This window comes from Procambarus clarkii, chromosome 44 (assembly GCF_040958095.1).
Source record: "Procambarus clarkii isolate CNS0578487 chromosome 44, FALCON_Pclarkii_2.0, whole genome shotgun sequence".
Lineage (NCBI taxonomy): Eukaryota > Metazoa > Arthropoda > Malacostraca > Decapoda > Cambaridae > Procambarus > Procambarus clarkii.
The window spans coordinates 19,821,597-19,845,321 of record NC_091193.1 but is presented as its reverse complement, the minus strand read 5'-3'; the positions used below and the strand labels follow the sequence as shown (position 1 = coordinate 19,845,321).

The 23,725-nt window shown below is 37.9% G+C and overlaps 2 protein-coding genes across 4 annotated transcripts; both read right to left on the bottom strand.

Annotated features, from left to right (window-relative positions):
• Positions 1-1,900: 1,900 nt before the first annotated feature.
• Positions 1,901-15,785, bottom strand: LOC123745304 (hypoxia-inducible factor 1-alpha inhibitor). 2 transcript variants are annotated; one of them, XM_045725711.2, is made up of 6 exons: positions 15,594-15,785; positions 11,869-12,116; positions 8,939-9,087; positions 6,618-6,763; positions 5,298-5,468; positions 1,901-3,356 (listed from the first exon to the last, which is right to left on the bottom strand). In XM_045725711.2, exons 1-6 carry the CDS (start codon positions 15,720-15,722, stop codon positions 3,171-3,173), a joined length of 1,029 nt encoding a protein of 342 aa, XP_045581667.1. In that variant the 5' UTR covers positions 15,723-15,785; the 3' UTR covers positions 1,901-3,170. The 2 variants fall into 2 exon arrangements, with proteins under 2 accessions (XP_045581667.1, XP_045581669.1); XM_045725713.2 differs by having other exon boundaries at positions 15,511-15,651.
• Positions 15,786-17,095: 1,310 nt separating this feature from the next.
• LOC123745306 (uncharacterized) lies at positions 17,096-23,724 on the bottom strand. Of its 2 annotated transcripts, none has more exons than XM_069300754.1 (4): positions 23,670-23,724; positions 18,973-19,048; positions 18,724-18,787; positions 17,096-17,491 (listed from the first exon to the last, which is right to left on the bottom strand). In XM_069300754.1, exons 1-4 carry the CDS (start codon positions 23,707-23,709, stop codon positions 17,306-17,308), a joined length of 366 nt encoding a protein of 121 aa, XP_069156855.1. In that variant the 5' UTR covers positions 23,710-23,724; the 3' UTR covers positions 17,096-17,305. The 2 variants fall into 2 exon arrangements, with proteins under 2 accessions (XP_069156855.1, XP_069156856.1); XM_069300755.1 differs by lacking the exon at positions 23,670-23,724 and adding an exon at positions 19,607-19,847.
• Position 23,725: the final 1 nt, after the last annotated feature.

Below are 23,725 nucleotides of genomic sequence, written 5' to 3'. Positions count from 1 at the left end.
CAGATGCACATTCTCTCAGAACCCATGGTGAAACGCCATCTGGGCCAGCTGCTTTGTTCCTCCCGAGCTCCTTTAGCATATTTTCCACTTCATCTCTAGACACCTCTATCCGCTCTATGTTGTTCTCTGGAATTCTTATTGTGTCTGGTTCTCTGAAGATTTCATTTTGTACAAACACACTTTGGAACTTTTCATTTAATGTTTCACACATTTCCTTTTCATTTTCCGTGAATCTGTTTCCCATTTTCAACCTCTGGATATTATCCTTTACCTGCAATTTGTTGTTTATGAATTTGTAGAATAGGCCCGGTTCTGTTTTACATTTATCTGCTATCCCTTTTTCAAAATTTCTTTCTGCCTCTCTCCTTACTGCTGTATAATTGTTTCTCGCATCTTTGTATCGCTGGTATGTTTGGGGGTTTGGCCTCTTCCTATACTGATTCCATTTTTGTGTCTTTTGGTCTCTTGCCCTCTCACAATTTCTGTCGAACCAATCCTGTTTTCTGGTCCTGCATCTCTGTTTTGGTATGAATGTTTGTGTGCCTTCCTCGTATAGTTTTAAAAATTTGGCATACATTTCATTTACTTCTCTGCCTAGCAACAATTCTGTCCAATTACACTCATTAAAAAAATTTCGAAGTTCCCCATAGTTGCCTCTCTTTAAATCGAGTTTATCAACTGTTTCAATGTCCCCATTTTCTTCTAGATGATATCTTAAAGCATATTTAATGTCTAACAGGATGTGATCACTCTTTCCCAAGGGAGGAAGGTACTGGATGTCAAAAATCTCTTCTTCTTTCCTGGTGAATACTAGATCCAGTACTGACGGTATATCTCCTTCCCTCATTCTTGTGGCTTGCTTTATGTGTGTGTGTGTGTGTGTGTGTGTGTGTGTGTGTGTGTGTGTGTGTGTGTGTGTGTGTGTGTGTGTGTGTATGTGTATATATATACATATGTATACACATACATATGTATGTGTGTATTATTTATATATATATATATATATATATATATATATATGTATATATATATATATATATATATATATATATATATATATGTATATATATATATATATATATATATATATATATATATATATATATATATATATATATATATATATATATATATATATATATATATATATATATATATATATAATTACACATACATACAGTATATAATTAGACAGTTATCGATTCATTACAAAATCTCAACACAAAAATCAAAGTGATGATAGTGTGACTGTTATGGTCCATCAAAGATAATCATCAAATAAGAAAAGTTTCCACTTGCTGGTCAAGGATCGACTGAAATTTCATCACATCTTTGTGTCTTTTTAATGTGTGGGGTAAATATAAATATTTTACACCCAATTAAATTTTATTTAACATTCGTTAAATAACCAGCATTGAATGTAACGAAATGCCATTTTCTGGGGTGAGCCCCGGAGGCTCCCTGAAGCTATCCAAACTGACGTGTGCCATATTAGTTTGGCGTCATCAGTCCCTGGAGTTGTGCGCGCCTACCGGAGCGCTGTTCCAAGCCCAGTGTTCAACAGGTACATGTCACAAGACAGGTATCAGACGAAAATTTTGCGATTACTTTGTACCAGGACAGAATTTAGTCATTGATGAATCTCTAGTTTTTTCTGACTACCTTACACTTCACAGGCTTGGCTACATACCACCTACAGGAACTAAAGCCAAAGGTGTACAAGAGTGCATTTTTTGTAAGCGCACACAACAAAGAAACAGGAAGAGAAAATGTGTGTACCTGATGCATCGAGTGCAAAGTCGCGCTGTGTACCATGGACTGCTGCTTTGATTATCACTTGCTTCCCAAGTAGTAGTAGTGATAGTAGGCATCCATCAGTCTCGGGAGACTATGGAGTTGCATGCTGGTTGTCGGTCTGGGGTAGACTCTCCAGGACGTAAAGCCAGAGTAGGTCGATACAGGGAAGAAGCCGTCACTCGTGCAGCAGGTTCCCCCTCTCCATGGTGCTGAAAGTCTCCAATGGAAAGGACCAATACGATTGATTCCAGCACTGTCTCAGGAACTGTCAGAACGAGGTTGCAGGCAACAACAAACTGCCCTAGGGGCTCCAGCTCTGGAGTTTACCCCGAAGTTGGTAAAAGAAGGCACAGGGACTCCAAACCTGGAGACCACCGTGGTCGGGGCCGGAGAGTAACCACCCCAGCAAGGGCAAGAATGATCCCAGCCTCCTGAAGCAGACCTTGGGCCACATGAGCGCCAGGAGGTGGACGTCCGAGCCCCGCACCTATGGGTTCCAGACAGAGATCGTCACAGCCCCCTTTCACCTGAGGCCGGCTTCCTTTATGACCCAGCAAAATGAAGGGTAATAATTATTAACTACAACAATTATTATTAGAATTATTATAATAATAATAATATAATTAATGAATAATTATTACTCTTCCTTCTGCTGGGTCATGAAAGAAGCAGGCCTTCCTTCGTCACACACACTCCGAAGTACTGAGTGTGTAGTACAGTGTGTGACTGTAAATAGTGTGTGTGTGTTCATATTGTAAATAAACAGTTACTTGGAACATTATGAATGTTCTACTGTGTACATATTGTAAAGGACACAAATGTGCATCAGATACAATAAAAAAGTATCTTAGATACTTATCTTAGATGCTTATTTTAGAAAGTATCTTTCTAAAATTAGAAAGCAATGAAAATGCATTGAAAAAATGAATGAAAATAAATTTGTGGCAACTCACGAGTCTTGAATCACCTGCGCGACCACCTCTGTGAACTTCCTGCATGGGTGATCATGTTCTGGTGACGTCACGCCACATACTCTCTACGTTGCCACAGCCAAATTTTTTTTTTTAATTTTACGTGTACATGTTTAGGGAAGAAAATTGAAAAATATCCAAATAAAATAGAATTGGGGGGAGGGGGGGGGAGCGCTTCAATTTCGGCGCACCACCAGAATGTCACAATAAGAGACACGCAGCACAGAGGTTAATAAGCATTATAAATATTCACATTATAAAGCCAAGGAAATATATCTGTGATTTCTAAAGCTATTACCATATACAAAATCAATATTTCTGTACGATAGTAACTCCACCATTTTATTACAGGTACCAAAACACAAAATTATTTCACAAATCACTAGTCTAAATAGCACCAAATTACAGCTTTGCTTCCTGCTGCTCTGCTTCTTCACCAGTATATCTGCCAATCACGAGTGAACGCAGAAGAGGTCCCACTTCTGCTGGATCTTTCAGGGCTTCTAGTAACATCTTTTCAACATTGCGCATGACAGCCAATTTTTGTCGTGGTTTGAGGGGATATTCTATCTTCTCCGTTGGGCCTCCCTGAAATGTATATCGTATATTGTACTTAATTGACCTCCTTTCAGTAATTTTAGCTATTATTCAATATATGTAAGAATGTGAGCAAATAAACACCACAATTTGCCTGATCTTAAAAATATTTTTTATTCAAACTATAAACAAAAATACTCTACAGATACAGGTACTCATTTGAGGCAGGTATCGCACCTGAAAAACTGACCTCTAATGTTTATGCTACACCTGTACTAATATTTATTCATATAGATACAAAATACCAAACCTAAACTTTCCTAATATCTTTACAAATATTTGACTAAATTTTGCACATGGCTCATCTCTAACTTAAAAACCCACTTTCACCAAAAAACTATTGTGAATTCTAAACAAAGATGTGAACCATTTACTTCAAAAACTACAGCATGACAAAACAGACCAATCAAAAAACTACAGCATGACAAAACAGACCAATCAAGATAACCGTCAATCCCAACAATTGCCAAGACATATGTTTATGTAATGAAAGAGAGCCTATGTAGTGAAGTTATCATAAGATGGCACCAAGCAGGGAAGACTGTGTAGCACTATCAGCATTGATCGATATTCAAAAGGCGCTAAATATCACCGAGGATGATAATACAAAACCAAAAGCGCACAAGGTGAATAAAATCAAAGGAATTGGAATTACAAGAGAGTTTATCGAGGGACAAAGGATTCTATCAAGGTACAAAGGATTCTATTAAGGGACAGTTGCGAAGAAAGACACACGAACATCCTGAAAATCAGGAATTCAACAAGGAGATGCCCGACTGTAAGAGGGACAAGGCAGTTTGGACAGTAAGGAGCAGGACGGCGTTCCATTAAATGTCCGTGAACAAGACGTTTATGCCCAATACATAACCTCAAAAGAGCAGATTTCCCACTGTCAGTTACGGTGGTAGGTGTAGTGGAAATAATTTCAATGAGTTTGAAATAATGTTAAGGTACTACTGACAATTGCTTAAGAAATGTTTACTTCATAAATACTGACAAATTCTTCTGATCTTGAATTCAGATCTTGAATAGAATTCAGCTACATGTCATGAGAAAGCATATATGTGATTAATATACAAGAAAGACTACTAAACTTTAGGTAATGTGGCTGTCAGACAAAGAAAATGCAAGGAAAATAATTGACTAATACGGACATTGAGTGAAAACACCACATGAGATGGCAGGAGACAATTTATGAGTAGTACTGTAGACCTAGTCTAAAGAAAGGGAGAGGGGAGGTGATGGTGTTGAATGTTCAAGTGTGGTGGTGCTGGTTTATCAATAGGAGGGAGGAGGGGACACGACTATAAGATGATTACTAGCTATGGTAGTCAAGAGCAGCAACCACCACCATGACCATCACCTCTAGCATAATAATATAAATAATTTATGTTTTATTTAGTAATAATGAAAGAGGAAGGGTTTTCTTAAAATGGTACATAATTTGCTGTGAATAATTAGCCTATTACAATTAAATTTTGAATTTATAATAAATTAGGTAAAATTTGTTTTACTAAAGTAATTTTTTGAAGCATGACATTTTATTTTGATAAGACATTTTAATGTTTAGTGAAATACTGGAAATGGACTTATAATTTTCTAAATTATTATGAGTGCCATTGTCAACCCATTAACCCATGAAGTGGTTATACAAAATGGAAGAATATATGATCATATGTATTAACCCTTACATTGCAATTATGTGCTGTGCTCCAATCATCATATGTGATTTTCCCCAATTTCATTAGTGAACTATTTTTAGTCACGACATAAGACTTTAATGGCTGCGCCAATAAAGAGTTCATACCCTTTTCCCAAAGTTCCCAAAAGGCAACAAATTATAGGGATGATCAAATTTTCTACCCGTTTATAAACATCCGATAGGCTTCTGCAATCAATGCAGTGAGGAGATAGTTTTTATTATTAACCTACCTTATACCAGAAGTTGACAGAAACTGTATGACTAAGATTTGGCAAGCTCTCTATGTGATGCCACCAGTACATGGGTATATAGAGGACATCACCAGGACCCACTACCGCCTCCACCCCTTGCAGATGTTCAAGACCTGGAAACTTCTCAGCATCAGGTTCATCAAAGTCAACCTAAGGAAAATTTGTTTTGTTAATTCGTATGTAAAATCTATTTGCATCCTTTTTTTAACATAGAGATATACTGTATACAACTAAGTAAAACAAAAGGAAGGAAGGAATCTAAAAAAATACTAATATAATGATATTCACAAATTTTACTACTAATATGCTTATTAGTAATTTTTGGATAATTTAAATATTGAGAGCCAATTTGGTAAACATTTAAAGTTTTTAGATGCATATACAGTACGTACTGTAATACAATACAACTTTCTTTTTCCTTTTCTTCAGGCTAATGCCTCCTGAACCGATTAAAATGAGAAACCTAGTGATGATGATATTTTTCCTTGTAATTTGCCTCCGATACCAGCAACAATGATTCGTGACAGAACCATACATGTGTTAGAAAAATTGTCCAGAGGACAGGAGTCAAGGATTCCTGACAAGTCATGAAGATATAGTTTTAACTGTAAGTGCATTTACTCTTAATAGTATTGGTCTTCAAATTAACTATATCTACATGAATTAAAAAACTCAACCAATGCAAACATAAATAAAGCAATGTATTATGTATATACAAATGATTAATATTTTTGTATCAGTAGGGCTAATCCTTCCTTTACTTCCTTAGATCTTGCAATCCCGTTCGAAATATAGTATGTAATTATGCAGCTTATCTGTTTTTGTCTCCATAACTGGTATAATATGAGAGTGCAGTTCCCCAACTATTCTTGTAGCTCTAAACCCTTATTTGTAATTCTATCTATATTTTCATAATTTTTATACTACCTGTACTATTTGCAAAGGGATGCTTAGTTTCTTCCTACGGGAAGATAGCCCCTTTTCCCTTTTGACTAAAAATGGTTTCTTGGTGGCTACATTGCCCAATACCAATATGAAGCTTAGTTTTATATTGTAAGTAGACCATGATAAATGTAAATTACAAAATATATAAAGGTTGTCACCACTGGGCTATATAGCTCACATTTAATAGGAAATTCTACTGTTTGTCATACATTACCGTTATTAGTTTCCAAATAAGATAAGGCATACCCAAGTTAAAAGCTTCATGGAAAGAGAACAATAAAACATAATAAACATAACAAAATCATAAGGTATCCTTATCAGGAATACTTAAAAGTGTTACAGTGTTAAGTTTACCTGAGACTGTCGATCATGTGGGTGATACACTGGGTATGGATAGAGATGACTATAATGCTCTGGTGCAAAAAGTATGCACCTTTTGTAACCAATCAACTGGCAGAAGAAGTTCTGTTGCTCGTCATAATGCACAGGAGTCACATTACCTAGAATTATAAACAAAATATATTTTTCTGGCTTTAGTTCACCTTACCTGCACTGGAAATTACACTCTTAAGTAATAAAGTAATATTACTTTATAAATATTTATAAAATACTTTACTTAATAAAGTAAAGCTAATTCATGATCTTAAGCAAAAAGTAGATAATTAAATTAAACAGTAACAGGTTTTTTAAAATTAACAATTATATTTTCACAATACAAGGAAGCAAGTCTCTTATGGGGCAAGTCACCTAAGCCCCATTCCAGGTTCCCAAGACCTGGCACACAGCTATGTGGTGATGTGTAAAGCTAATGATTTACTTAGGGACAGATTAGAGGTTATCTAATCTGGTGTACTTAGGAGTTGCAGGGTGCTTTTTATTCCATTAGCTTTACACATCACCACATGTGCCAGGCCTTGGAAACCTAGAATGGGGCTTTTACATTGCTCTGAATTACAAGTGAATTTTACTCTGAACATTTCTGGTTTATGTTTTCGTCTGCTGAAAACACTTAAGAGAAAAATGAATGCAAGAGCTCAGAAATCAGGTTTCAGTCAGGGATCATTTGGGAAACTCCGGGTCTTAGAACTCTCAGTCGCACCTGATGCTGCCACCTGGTTACCGGAAAAAGAGGTTCGTGGGCAAATAAGCAAGCTGTTAGAAGGGGACACACTGTTGCCAGTTACTTGTAGTGTCAAAATTGGACTTGGAAAGACTTCAAGTTTTACTAATTGCACAAGTCTGTTGGTCAGTCTGAGCTGGATTGAGTAATCTCAAGTGACCCTTAGCATTTTGTTTAATCCTGCAGTGAACATCTGAAAATTCCCTGTGATGACGATGCCAGGATTTCTCTCTGCATGACTGTTCACAACTCTAAGACTACTGTACTGACATAAGAAATTATACCTAGGGTGCAAACTAAATGTGACAGCTGATAAAAGGGAAACCTATAAAGAAGCCCATATATATATAATATTTGTAAACAGAAATACTGCACTTTACAGTGAACCAGTTTCAATAAATATTCCCAATAATAAATATTAATTTGTTTCTGAAAGCAAGTACAATACAGTACCATACTGTATAACTATCTTTTTACCCTGTGTTTTTTTTACTAAAATTTATGTAATGAAATAAAACTGCTTTGGCAATTTACCATTCAATTATACCAGAGCTCTTTCACTGCAGTTTATGACCAAAGATCTTTTAATCTAAGGTCAAATTTTGACAGTTATACATGTCTTAAATCTCAATGCCTGAGTTCTATTGTATACAATTTCATTGTTTGATTTCTAAGTAAAATTACTTGAAGATGATTTATTTCATAAATTATTATGTTTTATTATTAGCATAATCAATATTATCACACAGGCTTCACACATGTGTGAAGCCCACATGTAAAACTAAATTCATTAGTAAATGGTTTGCCATCACCAGCAACAGGAAGCTTGTTAGGCTTATTGAGGGGTCTCCAATGACCCATAACATTTGCCTCGACTTCTGGGTACCTATTTACTGCAAGGTGAACAGAAGTATCAGGTGTAAGGAAGCCTGGCTAAACACCTTATCCTACCATGAAATAGAACTTGGGTCCAAATGACAGTGATTCAACAGTGCTAACCACTGTATTAATGTTAAGGATGCCCTGTCTGAAGGTAAATAACCTGTAATTGAAATACAGTATTCAGGACAAATATTATACACTATCAAAACCAACATTGTAAATTTATGCTGCAGTGTTTATTATATATTTGGTACCACTTTTATACCATTGCAGATTAGTTGAGAAAAATATTCTGGTTACTTACTGTAGCACAATACTCTGCATCCTTAACTTGCAACTGAGGGACTCGGGTTCAATCCCCGGGAAGGCCAAGTGGTTGGGCATGTTTCCTTTCACCTGATGCATCTGTTAGGTACAGTAATTGGTACCAAGAAGTTAGGCAATTGTTGTGGGATGCATCCTGGGAAGGGTCAGTAATTGACCCAGGAAAGACCTCAACAGGCCTTAAGTACTAGTATAGGCTTTTTGTCCCAACAATGGGAATTATACAATTTACCCACATGACAGGCATTCTATTGTAAAAGTACTGTACTTCAAGTAGAATAAATGACAAAAAAACGAATACAGGGTATATAAAAATGTTTGGAAAGTTTATACGTTGAGTGGATCTAACCTTCCATGCCAACAAGTAGGAGATTAGATGTGAGGGGACCCCAGTTGTTCCTCTTCTGCTGAACATTAAGCCACTGCCAGTTAAACTTCAAAAAGTCCATCACAATACCTTGTCCAACGGTATTGTTCAGACCCTGCTGCAAGTATGCTCTGTTGGAGGAAGTTTAGCAGCATTAAGGTCAACAGTCCTGTGGAATAAAACCTGGGATAAAATGCTGCAGATTTACTGTCTTGACATTTACATTTACTATCTTTCCTGGCAGTCATTATAATTAAATCTAAGGTGTGTAGATAAATTGCTAAAGCTAATGTCAGAACATCCAGTGAAGTCTGACTAAGAACTTTTATAACCTTCATAATTCTTTTGGTTACTAATGTATAAGCTCGGTATCCTAAGCCCATTAAACCGAATATTTGGGTTATCTGGTCAAAATCTAATTCAGATAATTTTCTGTCAAACTTTCCCATATCCGAACAAATTCAGATAACCAGTTTAGTTTCGTTCACTTATTATGCACCCCATACCCATCTTGTGGACAGTAGCGGAAGGGTTACAGAGGCCCAAATGGGCTCGGGGACTGAACCCCACAATTCCTTCAGCTAAGCAGGTTACAATCTTGATGAGCTAGTTGCAAAATTCAGTGCACATCATTACATTAACAATGGGCTCGAGATCGACCATAAGTACAGTTTCTAAATTAAGCAACAGACATATGTGGCGAGCCACATCTACATAGATTCCTGCTACCAATCATCCAGTTTCAGCAGACATACCATCGTTGCCTGTTGCTGCTGCTGGTGACATTTTACAAGAGAAGATACCCAAATCTGTAGCAGTAAAGTAGTTTGCAATCCAAGAGACAGATCCTGGGTATGGAACATTTATGATACTAGTTTACTGGATTCGTAGTTGGCCCTCGTCATGTCAGAATCCTGATAGCAACCTTCCAAACTCACGTAGAGTGTATAAAACAGCTAGAGTAGAGAATATAAAAGCAAGGTATTTATCAAACAATGTGTTCAAATGTGAACTGCGGAATGGCGAGTATGCAAAACGTGAATGGCTACTCTATTCACCATCCCAAGGTCGTTTGTACTGCTTTGTATGTCACCTATAGTCCAAGAAAGAATCTTCCTTTACTACATTGGGTTCAATGACAGGAGGCACAGCAATGTTATTGTAGAACATGAAAAGGAGAAGAACATCGAAAGTGCATGACAGCATATTTGATAAGGCGTAAAGAAACTGGAAGTGTAGATTCTTTATTACTTGAGCAACATCGCACAGAGCAGAAATATTGACAAAGTGTTGACACGCGTGGTTTCTGTAATTCACTTTTTTGCCTCTAGAGATCTGCCATTTCGTGGAGAAAATCAGATTATTGGGTCAGCAAAAAATGGCAACTATTTAAGTATACTAGAGCTGCTGAGTGAATTTGACCCTTTCTTGGCAGAACATCTCAAAATGCATAAATTCCTGGAAAAGGGAATTGGTCATAAGTACTACTGAGTATTATTGTTTTTTTCAAGCTTTGTGTATTGTTCAAATGTTTATCATGTTGATTAGTTGCTGCACTACAGCATATTTTTAATGTTTTAACACCAGTTTTGTTACTGGTGCCAATACATGTTTTGGTTTTAACACCAAGTGCCAATAAAATAAATTTATGTTTAATATTATCGACCATTTACTTTTTATTCCTGTGAGTGATTGTCACACTGGTTTACCCAGGGGCCCTTAATGCTGTTAAGATGGCCCTGCAAACTGGGGATATTTTAAGATGGCCCTGTAAACTGGGGATATTTGGCTAAGATTTCTGGTAGCAGATCAGTTTGAATTAATTATTTATTTACACAACTCTAGAACATTTGTTATAGAATTGTCTCTGAATTCACGTATCTTTTCGCACTCCATCACAGTGATGGAGGGTGTACAAATAATTTTATTGACACCGTTTACAATTGGTCAGATCAACATCAGCAGACAATGAAAATTCCCAGAGATACTGTATTTATAACCGAGTCTAAGCCGTTCAGTAGTATTTAGAAGTCTGCTGATTTTATTGGATGATCCATAATGTGTAGGTCTTCCTGAGTGATAGTATGAAGATAGACGGAATTACTAGTGTCAATTTCACTTTGCCTCAGATCTACAAAACCAGAGATTAGGTTACGTAAATTTTCAAGAACTACACATTTCAAGATCTAAAGTATCACACACGAGGATAAACTACAACAAGGTAAAATGAAGTTTCTCTTTTAAATTACATTTTTTATTTATAGTCTGTGTGGAAATAAGAATTATGGTGGTTGTGGTACATAAAAAGGCAAAAATGGTTATTTTTGGACTTCCCCTGTAAGAATTCTGCTTATCCAAATGTCTGGCTTATCCAGCAGGGGATCTTTTCCATATAATTTGGATAAGGGCGCTTAGTCAGTACTTGCAGGATGTGTATGGAATGCACAATAAACTAGCTAAAAACTAGAAGATAAAAGAAAAAGAGTATACAGTATGTACAATCACTACATATAAAATATTAATGGGATTCGGCAAAATTGATAAAGAAGAATTCTTGAGATCTGGAACTTGAAAGAACAAAAATTCATAGATTTAAGCTAACTAAACAAACCTGCCAAAAAAATTTGAAAATTCACTTTTGTAAACAGGGTGGTAGACGGTTAGAGCAAGCTAAGTGAGAAGGTGGTGGAGGCCAAAACCGTCAGTAATTTCAAAGCGTTATATGAGAAAATGTACTGGGAAGATGGGACACAGAGTGTAGCTCTCATCCTGCTGTAACTACACTTAGGTGATTACTACTGGTGACAACAATCGATCCCCTTGAGGGTAAAACTATGAACACTCACAAACAGAAATTCAATGAGCAAATATTCCTAATACAGTATAAAATCTAGGCAAAATTACATTCTTACCTTTCATCTCCTGGCTTCCACTCCTCAAGTTTTTTTACGAACTCTGAGAATGTCATGTCAACTCTTCTAGTTGGTGGAACAAAATTGGTTTTGTACTGCTTAATCTTTGCCTCATCATAATATTTAAACTTGTGATTTTTAGAAACAAATACCATATACCGATCACTGCCCATATTTTCTTCTAAATAATCTAAGTCCCATTTTAAAGCTGTATCACAGAGTCTGGTGTCTGTCAGGACAACTGGTTTCTGAAAGAAGAGACAATGAAAATTTCTTGCGAGTCGACTTAAACAGTAACAACACAGTAGTTAATGGCAAAAGTTTAAACACTTAATACACTATCCCACAAAGAGGTACAGCAGTGTATAGTATATAAAAAGTACAGCTTTTGGTAATCTATATGAAGTGACTTTTGTATTACCCAGTTTTAAGAAAGATTGAACAAACAAAAAAATTTAGCTAATCAAAAAATTTAAATTACAGTATAACTATTTTATGTACAGTTTATGTCTATACATAAATCAACCCATCCTCAAAAAATGATACAGTACAGTAACACTTTTAGTGACTACAGCTGGAATGTAAAAAGTTATAGACTGTTTTCACCCCCCACAAAAATCATGTTTTTGTACTATTCGTATATTAAAGGGCATAACAAAAACCAACAACCTAATCCTCAACTTAATCAAACCTGTCTAAAGCTTAATTATGCAAATCTAGCCCCAATATAAAGTACACACTCAAAGACATGAGAACATATATGCACTGTACTATTACTAGGAAAGATGAGGAATGGTTGTTACCAACTCTCAAGCCCTCCACAAAACCAATAGCACAAATTATGCACTTTCCTACATGCAACAGAATGCACAAACACTGACACGTTCACGACCTTTATGAGACGAAAGTTGGAATATGCAGTGGATGTAAGGTGCCCATATCTTGGGAAGAACATCAGTAGACTAGAAAAGGTGCAAAGACATGTTACTAAATGGCTTCCAGAGCTGAAAAACAAAAGCTATGAAGAGAGACTAGAGGTGTTAAATATATAAACTAGAAGATATAAGGAAAAGGTGATATCACCACTGCATTTATAATATTAACATAAATCAACAAAATTGACAGAGGAATTCTTGAAACCTACAACTTCAAGAACAAGAGGTTATTAATTCAAGAAAGGAAACAAGTGCCAAAAAATATTGGAAAGGTCTCTTTTGTGAAGAGTGCTAGACAGTTGGAGCAAGTGAGGTGGTGAATGTCAAAACAGTTGGGAGTTTCAAGTGCCGTATGACAAAGCACTGGGTAGGCGACACTACAAGCATAGCTTTCATCCTGTAACTACACTCTGGTTCTGTAATTACGCACATTTGCTTAACAAAAGCACTGGCTTAAATTGGCAGATGATAAAATGACAATTTGTTTTAAATATTTGAGTCAGAACATAGAGCGAGCAAACTGCTTGGGTCATGTAGCAGTTTATGATGGAGCCAGCAATTGAGATCAAGGAAGGGAATAAGGAAATTTTGGAGGATGAGATTCAAAGAATCAAATGAATATACAAAATTTGAAGGATTTTCCATAGAAAAGTAGAATATGCAGTAGCAAGTTTGATGGATAGAATCCAGAAGCCGACAAAGAAACTAGAAGAAGCATTCAATAATAATGTAAGACTAAGGGAATTATGCAATGGGAAAGACTGGCAACATATAAATGTTTAGCAGTTCAAAACAAATATACACATTTCTCAGAAACCTTAGGTAACTACAAATGATGAGCTTAGTTAAATATATTGATGTCATGCCTCAGTATAATATTATAATAATACCAATAATATTTTATTTACAAAAGTGTATTACAGAGAGGGTGTCATTTAGGTGAGGGTGTGGGGTTGGGGGATGCTGCCTGAAATGCCATGAATGTTAGTGGCTTTACAAAAATATACCATTTAAAGAATGTACCAATTAGTTCTCGAACTTTCACAACCCAACAGTTGTTTGTTATACAGTATATACAGTACCTATACAGTGTACATGTAAAAATGTAATAATAAATAAACAGTTAGCAATGTTCAGTGTGGTTGGGATTTGAATGGTAGTGTGGGTGTGTGGGTGAAAAGTAATGATGGTATAGGTTAGTGGTTGGGTTTAGGGGTAGTTAAGGGAGGTTGGTGAGAGGGAAGGGCTAGTGGTAGGCTAGGGTGGGAGGGATATTGGTCGGTATTTTCACTTCAAGTTATGGGTTTGTCCCTTACCATAACTGTGTCATATATATACTATATATGAGCACAAGTTGTCGCTGCGTTAGACTGCTGAATTTGATAAAAAGTTTCCATAGACAAAAACTCCTCCTCCAACATGTTCAGTATCTTGAAAGTTTCAATGAGATCAACCCTGTCATGTCTGATTTACAGTGTTGTTAACCTTTTGATGGGTTAACATTTATCTCCCTCAACCGTTCCTGGTATGAGTAGACTTAGTTCTGTGATGATTTTTGTTGCCTAGTGTTTAAGCTTCTTTAAAACATATTTCCTAAAGTTGAAGTCTCCCATGCTTGGATACAGTAGTCCAAATAGGGGCACACTAGAGATTTGTTCAGGTGAATAATTATCCTCTTTTCCTTAATTGAAGTCATATATTCATTTGGCTATTCCTAGAGTTTGATAGATTTTTGTTTGTTTTGTTTACTGCAGTTCCTACTTATGCAACATTCAATGATTGGTGGATTTTGACTTCAAGGTCATTTTCTTTATCAGTCTGATGCAAGGTAATGTTGTTGACATGTTAGCATAATTGCCTCAGAGCCAAATTGTCTTAATATCCAAAAAGATCCTAGAACTTAAATGGCATCATAGTGATGTCATATACCCCACAAAGTTTACATAAATATATATTTTGTTTAATTTTTGTCAGGTTAGGTTAGGTTTACTTGGGCTGGGTAAGGGTTGTTAAAAAAAATAAAATGGGTAGTGCCATCATTGAGCCGTTCTACTCAGGGGAAGAGGGTGTGAGGGGGGGGGGTGAACTTTTGCAACCCTACTCATTAGTCTTTGATTCAATTTCCGGGCAGAGAAGATATTTGGGTACATTTTCTTTCACCTGAGGTCTCTGTTCACGTAACAGTGAATAGGTACTATAGTGTTCCTGGGAGTTATTTGACTTGCGTGTTGTATCCTGGGAAAGGTCAGTCATTAGCTATGGGCATTTAGAAACCCTAAACAGTTTCCTTTTCTACAATGGTTGCCCAAAACACTGTGCGTACTAACAGCTTTACAAGAATGTAAACACATCATGCTATGTACTCTCATAAACCCAATTTAACTTCTTGTATATGTATAAATAAATAAATGGTGAACAGACAGCATAGTTTTAAAATGGCTTGCAATTTATGCCCAGGGCAAAGTGCTGGAATCTGTGGGTTACTTGGAGAATGTAATATGTGACAATTCATGAATGAAGTTTCCAGTACACTATACACTAACATTTAAATATTTACAACTATTTTTTCTTAATACAGTAATTTTAGATTTTATTTTGTTAGGACGGGTTAGCATGGCTTTACTTATATTTGACTTCATGAGCTTTCTCACGTTGACAAATTTGATTAAAAGTTGGTCTGATTAATTTCGTGATGTTGTATACTTGCCCCTTGGCTGTCATGTCCCAACCATACATGGCCTCCTGTCCCGAGTCAGACTGGCACACCCCGCGGCTCCCAACACTACTGACCTCTTGAGAAATAAGTTCAACAGCCTGGGAATCATTGCAGGAAAGACGTGGGATCTGCTCTGTGGGGAAAAAGTACTTTCTTATGTGAGACTCGTCCCACTCCTGCTTTGAGCCGTTCATTGTTGACATTACTGAGGCGAGTGGCGGCCTCCAGCACCCAGACCTTCACCCCCACACCCACAGATGGTGTCCCCGTCGCTGCCTCTACTCCATGCACCCACCCTGCAGATTTAGAAAGGAAAAATCTCCACCCACTGTGGAGATTTGGAAAGAACAAATTCATGCCTTATAACTTGGTCGAGTTCTATGACAAAGTTTGTAAAATACTACAGAGAAAAGAAGGCTGGGTAGATTGCATTTTCCTACACCGTCAAAAAGCATTTGACACTGTTCCTCATGAAAGGCTGCTGTTCGTGATGGAAGAGCAAGCTGGAATAATTAGGAAGATACTATACTGGGTAAGAAAGTACCTGAAGGACAGAAGACAATTAAAAAGTCTCAATCTGAGGCGAGGTCTCTAGCTGGAGGAATGTAACAAGTGAGGGTTCCCTAATGATCGATCCTAGGACCACTGCTGTTCTAAATTTATATTAATGATCTACCCGAAGGAGTGAGATCGTCAATGTTTGCAGATGATGCAAAGATAACACGGAATGTAAAAAAAAAAAGACGACCGCAAAATGTTACAGGAGGATCGTGACAAAGTCCAGACCCGGGCAAGAACACATGGTTGCTAGAGTTCAGTCTCAATAATTACAAGATACTGAAGATGGAGAAGGGGAGAAAGACCAGAAGGATCTCACCATAAATGGAAGGCAACTACAGGAATCGGAGAAAGAGATTTGTGACTAAATATGTAGTTTCAGTGCTAACACCGGAGGTACATATAGGCAGGGTGACATCAGCAGCACATGGAATGCTGGCAAACATTAGAAACCTAAACCAGGATGCTTTCAAAGCAATCTGCACAGCTTGTTAGACCAATACTGGAATATGTAGCACTGGCCTGAAACCCAAATCTCGTGAAACATAAAGCTAAAATTGAAAAGATGCAGAGGTATGCAGTTAGATTAGTGCCAAAACTATTTAGGTGATTGGTTGTGGATCACCTCATACTTTCATGGCAAAGTGGCACCCCCAGAAAGGCGTAAAGTTCCAGTTGCATTGCAGGTAATTAAGTCTCTCTGGACTCCGTCCTTACCGTGAGTGCTGGTGGCTCAATGGATAGAACTTCGAGCTGCTTCTTATGTGGTCTGTGGTTCAAGGTTCTGATGGACTAAGTTAATGAAATTTCCCCCGGGATGAAGCCCACAACAGGTACCTTACTTCTATGTGAACAGAGCATCAGGTGAAAAGAAACGCTGCCAAAATAGTTTCTGTCCTTCTGTCCTCTTGATTGTGAGTCTATAACAGACGATACACAACAAAGGAACTATAGACATATATCTTGGTTATCTATTGGGAATGGAAGTGTGGGCTGTGAGGAGAAAAAAAGCCTCGTGTTTATTAAAAAACTTTTAAAGTTGGGCTAATTTCTTACAAGAGTTCATCAGGTTTAGTGGTGAACTACAGGTTTTATTTTTAGAATTATAGGTTTATTGTTACACAGAGTTGCCACACTGACATGCTGTGTTGTTGTCCTTCATGCTGCTCCTCGTGGCCCCTCTACAGCTTGCTACGTACTCATTTGCTGGCGTCTTCAGCGGTGGCAATCATATACGATTACCGGGCTTGCAGATTTTCATGTTATCAATGCATTCGTCAATACAGCAGACATCAGAGGGTTTGATGCAGGAGTTGTTGTCGATGCAAGTCTTGGGACCTTGGAAGCTCTTCATGGTGATGCATCTCTCACGCGGGGGAGGACACATCAGTTTCTCCTTAGTCTCGCGCACACCAATAAAAGAAAATAAAAATAAATCAGGATCTTGGAATAAGAGAAGAGCGCTTAAAGATACGCAGTCACGGCAATAGGTAATCTACTAGTTTATCATAACACTGAGAATAGTTGGCATCTGGTTTACTCCTAAAGGGGAACAGATAAATACTATCTTGTCACTCACAAAGAAGAATCAGTACACACTAAAATGTAAGCTGATCACTGAAAAGTTGCTTAATGAAGAGCCGCAGAAGTGAACACTGACTCAGTGGTTTAAAATACCACATACAAAGACCAGCGATGACAATGGGAGAGAGGGTTTGGACTTCGTGTTCATACTTCTCAATTTCCAGCTTTCTTTATGGTAAATTTTTGTACTAATGAGACATTTATTAGCTATCCTTTGTCAAGTTATTACCAATTAAAAGTACCTGTATATTTTTTTTATAATTATGGATGATGGATATTTCTCACCAAGCAAAAATTTGACCACATAAAATCCACTATTTTGAGGTTAGTCCTAAATGAATATTTTAGAGCCTTGTTTCTATCCCCTTTATTAATGCCGCCCTAACTCTACTCCAGTACACAATCTGGTAACCCTACTCCAGTCTAGTCTGGTAACCCTACTCCAGTCTAGTCTGGTAACACTTCTCCAGTACACAGTCTGGTAACCCTACTCCAGTACAGTCTGGTAACCCTACTCCAGTACACAGTCTGGTAACCCTACTCCAGTACACAGTCTGGTAACCCTACTCCAGTACACAGTCTGGTAACTCTACTCCAGTACACAGTCTGGTAACCCTACTCCAGTACACAGTCTGGTAACCCTACTCCAGTACACAGTCTGGTAACCCTACTCCAGTACACAGTCTGGTAACCCTACTCCAGTATAGTCTGGTAACACTTCTCAAGTACAGTCTGGTAACCCTACTCCAGTACACAGTCTGGTAACCCTACTCCAGTACACAGTCTGGTAACACTACTCCAGTACACAGTCTGGTAACCCTACTCCAGTACACAGTCTGGTAACACTACTCCAGTACACAGTCTGGTAACCCTACTCCAGTACACAGTCTGGTAACCCTACTCCAGTACACAGTCTGGTAACCCTACTCCAGTACACAGTCTGGTAACCCTACTCCAGTACACAGTCTGGTAACACTACTCCAGTACACAGTCTGGTGTAGCTGTTGGAGTGAGACAATGCACGAAGCAAGCCGGTGTGAGGAGCAGGTGAGAATATTTACCTGATGAGAGAGTGAGTTCCTCCTCCTCCTCCTCCTCCTGCTGGGGTCCCGCACGCCTGGGTAACCTGACGGCGACAATGTTATTGTTGATAGTTTACCTCACACTACCTCACACCTCACACTCTCTACCCACAACACCTCACACTCTCCACACACAACACCTCACACTAACCCGGGAGTCAGGCGCGGTGGATTCCGCTCCTGTCCCAGAAAGAAAACAAGAGGGAACACATAGGAAGAGTCAGCATACCTGAAGAGGTCGGGTTGAGGCGCGGCGTCTACCATCAGCACCGCCGCCCAGGCCGCCATCAACACTCCCACCATCACTGTAACACACATTAACAGCTTTTAAGATGATAATTTCCTTAACATTGACCGGATATTCTTGTGATGTATAATAGTAACAACTAGGAATGACAGTTAGACTTGTAATATATCCGTGACAACTCTTCTGTTATGACACAGACAGAGGTGGTCACGACACAGAAAGAGGTGACCACGACACAGTCAGAGGTGACCACGACACAGACAGAGGTGACCACGACACAGACAGAGGTGACCACGACACAGTCAGAGGTGACCACGACACAGACAGAGGTGACCACGACACAGACAGAGGTGACCACGACACAGACAGAGGTGACCACGACACAGAGGTGACCACGACACAGAGGCGGTCACGACATATCTGATTTAACAAGGAAAACAAACGTATTATTAGGCAGCATTCTCCAGCATTGGTGAAAATATATCTTCCACAAAATTCCTCAGCTGCAAGCAGATTAGCTACTCGCCTCGACACTATGAAGACACACGACGAAACAACCATTCCCCCCCTCCCCCCAATCCCTTAGAAGCTCACGAACTAATCCCGATCAGCTCACCAATTAGCTTCATGGTGCTGGTGACAACGATGTAATGGGACTGGCTCCTTCCTGGTGATGTTTTATATCCTGGTCACACACACACACATACACACATTTACGGGGCCTCGTGGCTGAGTGGACAGTGCTCTGGGTTCATAGTCCTAAGGGCCCGGGTTCCATCTCCGGCGGAGGCGGAAACAAATGAGCAGTTTCTTTCACCGTGGTGATCTGTTCACCTAACAGTAAACAGCTGCTATGGGCTGCTTTCTGGGGATGTGTGTGTGTGTTAGAGAGAAATATATGTAGTACACATAATAAAGGAAAAATAAATTGGTTAGAAAGGCGGGGTCCAAGAGCTAATAACTCGATTCTGTAAATACAAATACTAAATACAAATATTAAATATACGCACAGGGATGGGGTATGAAGAAAATCTGAAAGAACTAAATCTATCATCCCTAGATCTGAAGTCGCTAAAAAGATAAGAGAAAGAGAGAGGATATGATAGAGACGTACAAAATACTCAGTGGGGGGGGGGGGGCGATTTGACAGAGAAGACACAAAAGAGATGTTCGCAGTGGATAGTAATAGAAGATGGTATGTATGGAAGCTTGAGAATTAGACGAGTCAAAGAGATGTTAAGAGATGTATAGATCACGACCTGTAAAGTCAGCACCACGGGAGCTGCGTGTCGGCTCCCAGTGAACATTTAGGGATTAACATATAAAGACAACTATGACGTGAGTGTTTATAGTAACAAAGATGACACAAGTGTTTATAGTAACAAAGATGACACAAGTGTTTATAGTAACAAAGATGACACAAGTGTTTATAGTAACAAAGATGACACAAGTGTTTATAGTAACAAAGATGACACAAGTGTTTATAGTGACAAAGATGACACAAGTGTTTATAGTAACAAAGATGACACAAGTGTTTATAGTGACAAAGATGACACAAGTGTTTATAGTAACAAAGATGACACAAGTGTTTATAGTAACAAAGATGACACAAGTGTTTATAGTGACAAAGATGACACAAGTGTTTATAGTAACAAAGATGACACAAGTGTTTATAGTGACAAAGATGACACAAGTGTTTATAGTGACAAAGATGACACAAGTGTTTATAGTGACAAAGATGACACAAGTGTTTATAGTGACAAAGATGACACAAGTGTTTATAGTGACAAAGATGACACAAGTGTTTATAGTGACAAAGATGACACAAGTGTTTATAGTGACAAAGATGACACAAGTGTTTATAGTGACAAAGATGACACAAGTGTTTATAGTGACAAAGATGACACAAGTGTTTATAGTGACAAAGATGACACAAGTGTTTATAGTGACAAAGATGACACAAGTGTTTATAGTGACAAAGATGACACAAGTGTTTATAGTGACAAAGATGACACAAGTGTTTATAGTGACAAAGATGACACAAGTGTTTATAGTGACAAAGATGACACAAGTGTTTATAGTGACAAAGATGACACAAGTGTTTATAGTGACAAAGATGACACAAGTGTTTATAGTGACAAAGATGACACACGTGTTTATAGTGACAAAGATGACACAAGTGTTTATAGTGACAAAGATGACACAAGTGTTTATAGTGACAAAGATGACACAAGTGTTTATAGTGACAAAGATGACACAAGTATTTATAGTGACAAAGATGACACAAGTGTTTATAGTGACAAAGATGACACAAGTGTTTATAGTGACAAAGATGACACAAGTGTTTATAGTGACAAAGATGACACAAGTGTTTATAGTGACAAAGATGACACAAGTGTTTATAGTGACAAAGATGACACAAGTGTTTATAGTGACAAAGATGACACAAGTGTTTATAGTGACAAAGATGACACAAGTGTTTATAGTGACAAAGATGACACAAGTGTTTATAGTGACAAAGATGACACAAGTGTTTATAGTGACAAAGATGACACAAGTGTTTATAGTGACAAAGATGACACAAGTGTTTATAGTGACAAAGATGACACAAGTGTTTATAGTGACAAAGATGACACAAGTGTTTATAGTGACAAAGATGACACAAGTGTTTATAGTGACAAAGATGACACAAGTGTTTATAGTGACAAAGATGACACAAGTGTTTATAGTGACAAAGATGACACAAGTGTTTATAGTGACAAAGATGACACAAGTGTTTATAGTGACAAAGATGACACAAGTGTTTATAGTGACAAAGATGACACAAGTGTTTATAGTAACAAAGATGAAACAAGTGTTTATAGTAACAACGATGGCATGAGTGTTTATAGTGACAACGATGACATGAGTGTTTATAGTGACAATGATGACATGAGTGGACCAAGAACCAGTGTAGGACTTCTAGGAATGTGACAACTTAGAGATAGGTTATGCCAAAGGAATGTAAGAGTTAGTAATTGGGCATCCAAAATGCAAGCCGAGTTGGGAACAATACTGGTAGCACTCGCAATTATTGACAACACTGAAGTAGACAGCTTAATTATTTCTCACTCCCTTTCCTCACTACGAGCAATAAATAGTTTGCAATCAAGTAATAACGTGTCTGTCTTCGAAGCCAGACATAAATATATAAACATACTTAATCAGGAGGTAAATATAAAAATGTTGTGGATTCCTTCTCACATTGGCCTGCAGGAACATGATAAAGTTGACGCCCTTGCTAATGTTGCAGTAAATAAAGTCAGTATTGAACGGAATCTTGAGTTATCAAATAGGTCCCTTTAAAGTGTCATAAGACGAGAGCTCTTGGATGAATTTGAAGACAGTAGAACTGTGCAAACTGGAACTAGCAGGTCCATTGTTCATCACAATGAAATGTGTGAAGTAAAACATGTGTATGGGGCAAGTAACAAAGTCAGTAGACTAACAGACGTTGTCACAGCTCGAGTAAGACTTGGCTACAAGTATCTGGCAATTCGGCCTGTATAGGGATCTAGATGAAGTAAAGTGTAAAGTGTGTGGACAAAGACAGGGACACACACTCGAACACTATATCTTAGATTATATAATATATATTATATAGTAAAATTGAGCCATTAAGAGATAAATCTAAACCCACGTTGGATGATATGGAACCCTATCTTATTACTAAGGATAAAATACCTGAAATCCTTGCACTGTGTCCATATTTCGCTCTCAGTAGATAAGCGACATATGAGATTAAGAAACAAGTAGTGTATTGTAAAGACTAATAATAAACAGTAGCTTCTTATGACTCTGTAATATCTCCATTGCTCAAACAATTATGTATAAGCGATAAGACCTACCATTAATGTATAATGACTTACTGTATATATATAACTGTTGACATATAACATTCTCTGTAACTAGCTGACATTGTAATTATAACGTGTGTAGGATAGATGAAATTGTTAATGAAATAACCTCTGTTGAGGTCTGATGAAGGCCTTTTGTGCCCTCTGTAATTCTTTTTGCGCTACCGCTCACAGGATGAGTATGGGGTGCACAATAAACTAACCACCTCCGATGGCAACAATCAAAACAGACCCGTCTCATTATCTGCACCTCAGCTGATGAGATTAGGAAGGATATTACTTACATACTATACTTCCTACACGTGTTTATAATGCCAACGATAACGATTGTTTATAATAACAATGGCGAGTGTTTATAATGACTGGGGCGCTGAGTTCAGGTGACAGGAAGCTGCTATAATAACACCCCCCCTTCCCCGAAGGTCACTACACACGCCCGCCCAACATACACACCCACAACGTTTTATATACACTATTGAGAACTAACAGTGACATGTGTACGCATGTACACGGTATGTGTACATATATTCATTTTTTTCAGATATTTCGAGAAAACAATGTTATTACTAAAGACACAAAGTGTAGTGGGTAAGGATTGTGCGTTGTGGTGGGTGGCGAGTGTTTGGGTGTGTGTGTGGTGCGACGCGTGACGGAACATTGCAGCCTACTCCAACACCGACCGCCACTCACATCAATATTTACAAGAAACCCTCAGCTAGTCTAAGCAACAAGATGGACAATTAAATTAGCCCAAATACAAAATTAAATTATTTAAATATTAACAAGCTGGGGTCAGAGAGCACGCTAAGTAACGTCTCATCATTCTGCGGAGATACGAG